Source organism: Manacus vitellinus, unplaced genomic scaffold (genome assembly GCF_001715985.3).
Source record: "Manacus vitellinus isolate BGI_N305 unplaced genomic scaffold, ASM171598v3 scaffold_99_pilon, whole genome shotgun sequence".
NCBI classification, from domain to species: domain Eukaryota; kingdom Metazoa; phylum Chordata; class Aves; order Passeriformes; family Pipridae; genus Manacus; species Manacus vitellinus.
This window is the reverse complement of record NW_021940916.1, coordinates 128,243-132,143: the sequence shown is the minus strand read 5'-3', so window position 1 is coordinate 132,143 and position 3,901 is coordinate 128,243. Positions and strand designations below refer to the sequence as shown.

At 62.1% G+C, this 3,901-nt stretch overlaps 1 protein-coding gene across 1 annotated transcript; it reads left to right on the top strand.

The window, feature by feature from the left end:
• The first annotated feature begins 986 nt into the window (after positions 1–986).
• On the top strand, positions 987–2,656 carry SLC39A3 (solute carrier family 39 member 3). Its single transcript, XM_018086640.3, has 2 exons — positions 987–1,260; positions 1,670–2,656. The coding sequence occupies exons 1-2, from the start codon at positions 1,054–1,056 to the stop codon at positions 2,402–2,404; spliced, it is 942 nt and encodes a 313-aa protein (XP_017942129.2). The 5' UTR covers positions 987–1,053; the 3' UTR covers positions 2,405–2,656.
• Positions 2,657–3,901: the final 1,245 nt, after the last annotated feature.

Here is a 3,901-nt window from a genome sequence, read left to right as displayed (position 1 = left end):
TTGAGAGGGCTTGAGTGGACCCCAGCCCCTTGTGAGGGGGTCGGGCCGGGCCCCCTCCTGGCCTTGAGGGGCTCAGGGTGGACCCCGACCCCCTGTGAGGGTCTCCCCGGCTGAACATGCCCCTCTAAAACCGCCCACTCCTCTCCCAGCAATCCCTGTAGCCCCCCCCTCCACCTCTGCTCCCCTTTGGGGTGTCCAGCAGGTTTACCCTGTGCCGGTGGCCCGGGAGGAGCCCCCTGCCCACCCCCTCTTTTCCAGCGTTATCTCAAGGGGTTTCAGGGCTTGGAAGTGCTGGGACGAGTGTGGCTGTGGGGAAGGTGTCCTGTTTTCAGCGGAAAACCTGGGGTTTAGGGGTTCACGGATCAGGAAACCATTTGTTTCCCCTCCCACAGGGCCCTGCCTGCTTTACAGAATATTTTTCATCGCTTGGATGCTTCATTCTGAGCCACTAATCCAAGCAGTACCTGAGCTAATCCTTCGTTCCAGGCTGGTGCCACAGCCTGGGTGTCAGTGCTGCTGCCCAAGGAGCAGGTCGGGAGAGCCACCAGGTATTCCTGGGGATTCCTTTCCCTCTGGGCTGCTTCCAGCCCCGCTCAGGGACACCGGCTGCACTCAGGAGCTCCAGGGTCTGGCGGGGGCTGGTTTGGGTTAAAAACAGGAAAGAGAGGGAAAAACCTGAGGTTGGGGGGTTTCTGGGTGGAAGCCAGAGGTGTGGATTTCTTTCCTGGTGGTTAAAAGCTGGGAGCTGATCGGTTGGTTGGGCTCAGCTGGATCCCACAGCAGGACTGGGCGTTTCCCTGTCACAGGGGGGCTGTTCCAGATAAAACCTTTAAAAACTTGGCTGGTTTGGGGTGGCCCCAACATCTCATTTACGTGAATTGTTAATTTAGCAGCGCTTCCAAGTTACTTTTATACAATTGCACTTTTCCCTGGTGGTTCCCGCGGCTCGTAAAGGCAAAACCTCCCTGTTTTCTCCCCCTGCCCCAGGTGCTGGTCCCGGGAGCAGCTTTCCCTGTGTCCGTGCCCATGTCCCCGCCCTGAGCCCTCGCCAGGATGAGGATCGTGGTGGCCAAGGTGCTGTGCCTGCTGGGCATCTGTGTGCTGGTGCTGGCGGGGGCCCTGCTGCCCGTGAGGGTCATCGAGGCCGACCACGAGAAGGCCCAGCGCTCCAGGAAGGTGCTGGCCCTCTGGAACTCCTTCGGAGGAGGGGTCTTCCTGGCCACCTGCTTCAACGCCCTGCTGCCAGCTGTGAGGAGCAAGGTGAGTGCTGGCCATGCCTGTGCCGGGGACACCTGAGCCTGCGGGGGCCCTGCTCCCTGCGGGAATGGGGGTGATGAGGGGTCAGTGTCCAGCTGGATGTGGAGCCCCCTCAAATGTCTGTGCCTGGTGCCTCATATCGTGAGGGTGAGCTGTGCCCACCTCCCTGCCCTGCTGCTGGCTGTCTCCATGGGGGCACGGGGCATTTGGGGGATTTTTTGGGGCGTGAGGATCCCAACTCCGTGTGTTTGGAACGTGGGAAGGCAAAAGGATTCCCTGTCTCACGGCGGGGTGTCCAGGGGTGTGGGAGTGCCATGGATGGGTCCAGTGCCTGTGTGGGGCCGTGTGAGCACAGAGGGAATGTTTCCCTTTGGAGGGATGGATTCACTGTGCATCCTTTGCCTCCTCCCAGCTGGATGAAGTCCTCAAGCAGGGGAACGTGACCACGGACTACCCGGTGGCCGAGACCATCGTGATGGTCGGCTTCTTCGTCACGGTCTTCGTGGAGCAGCTCGTCCTGAGCTGCCAGAAGGAGAAGCCCTCCTTCATCGACCTGGAGACCTTCAACGCGGGCTCGGACGGCGGCAGCGACTCGGAGTACGAGAGTCCCTTCATCGCCTCGCCCCGGGGCCGGGCCCTGTACGGGGAGCACGGGGGGCACCCCCCTCACCTGAGCCTGCCCGAGCTGTCCCGCTCCGGCCCCCTGCGCCTGCTGGGGCTGGTCTTCGCCCTGTGCACGCACTCCATCTTCGAGGGGCTGGCCCTGGGGCTGCAGGAGGACGGCGGCAAAGTCATCAGCCTGTTCCTGGGCGTGGCCATCCACGAGACCCTGGTGGCCGTGGCGCTGGGCATCAGCATGGCCAGGGCCGCGCTGCCGCTCAGGGACGCGGCCAAGCTGGCCCTGGCCGTGTGCCTCATGATCCCGCTGGGAATCGGCGTCGGGATGGGCATCCAGAGCACCCGCAGCGCCGCCAGCGACGTCGTGTCCCTGCTCCTGCAGGGCATGGCCGGCGGCACCTTCCTCTTCGTCACCTTCTTCGAGATCCTGGCCAGGGAGCTGGAGGACAAGAGCCAGCGGCTGCTCAAGGTGCTGTGCCTGGTGCTGGGCTATGCCCTGCTGGCCGGGCTGGTGCTCATCCCGTGGTGAGCCGGGAGCCTCGGGAAGCCAAGCTCGGCGGGATGAGCCGCCCCTCCCGCTGCAGGGACGCCGGAGCTCCGTGGGCAGGTGGAACAGCCTGGCCCGGGGGTGTTTCCATGATTACCTGCAGGAGGAGGATCTCTTCCCGGGTGCCCAGAGGGAGATGAGTGAGGAGCATCCCAAGGGACCGTCCCTGCCCCTGGGGCTGCGGAGATCAGCTGGCACAAACATTAAGGATCTGGTTAAAGGCTGCTTCCGAGAGCTCCTCGAGTGTGTGTGGCTTCCTGTAACCTCCACAGTCCCCCTCTCCCTCCTGCCCCTCGCCCGCACTCCGGAACGAGCCGGGAGCCTGGTCCGTGGGCTCCGAGGAGGTGAGGAACAGGACTGGAGCAGGTGGGAGCAGGGATTGCTGGGCTGCACTAAGCTGCTTTGGCTGGCTTAGTTTGGAGCAAAACCTGGTTGTAAGAGCTGCCAAAAATAACATCCCCGTGGGGCTCCAGCATTCCCGGGATGCTGCTCCCTCCGGCACAGCTTCCAGTGCAACCACCCGGGGCTGGGGGAGCTCAGCTTTCCCAGGCATTGAGGGAGGAAATGAGGCCGGGCCCCTCTCCCCTCCTTCCTTCCCTGCATCTCATCCATATGCTGAGCATTCCCTTAGGAAAACCTCCAGCAGTGTGTTAACTTAGTGTTTGGGAATCATAGGATGAATCCCAGGATGGTTTGGGTTGGAAGGGAACTTAAAGCTCATCCAGTCCCACCCCCTGCCAGGGGCAGGGACACCTCCCACCAGACCAGGTTGCTCCAAGTCTTGGACACTTCCAGAGATGGAGCAAATCCTTCCATTAGCCCTGTCCATTCCCTGGCACTCCCAGGGCCCGGGATCCAGGAGCTTGCAGGAAACAGGCAGCAACACTTTCCAGCATTAATATTTTAGGGAAAGCACTTGTGTTTTCAGAGCTCTGCAGTGAGAGGGGTTGAGCGGTCGGAGCAGAGGCTGCTCCCAGGCTTTTCCAGGTTTCCAGAGGAATGGAATCTCTTCCCTGGAGGGGTGTGAGGTGGTGGAAGGGCTGCTGAGAGAGACACAAGCAGATCTCAGAGCGGGGCCCCAGGGAAGCTCCGTGCGCTGCTGATCCCTTTGGATGCTCTCTCCTGGGTGCGGAGCCGGGATGAGAGGCTGGAGCTGGGAACGAGCTTCCCCCCCAGCTGTGTGACACAGCCGGGCTCAGGCAGGGGCTGCATTTTAATTACCCGGAGCCGCGGCTCCTGCAGCAGCTTCCGGCGGGCTCCTGGAAGCGCTGCTGGAATGACAAGGATGGCGCAGTGCCGGCAGCGGGAAGGGGCCGCGGAGCCGCCGCGGTGGCCCAGCTGCAGCATATGGAGGCAGCTGAGCATCATCTGACAGATCCTGGGGCTCGTTAGTTTAATTGCTGCAACATCCCCGAGTCAATTAATCTTCCTTTGAAAACCTGGAGTGGAGGGGGGGGCGGAGGGAGGTTATTTTGGGCC

Coding starts and splice junctions, on each gene's coding strand:
- SLC39A3 (XM_018086640.3), top strand. CDS start 1,054: ATGAGGATCGTGGTGGCCAAGGTGCTGTGCCTGCTGGGCATCTGTGTG. Junction 1,261..1,669: donor TGCCAGCTGTGAGGAGCAAG/GTGAGTGCTGGC, acceptor GCCTCCTCCCAG/CTGGATGAAGTCCTCAAGCA.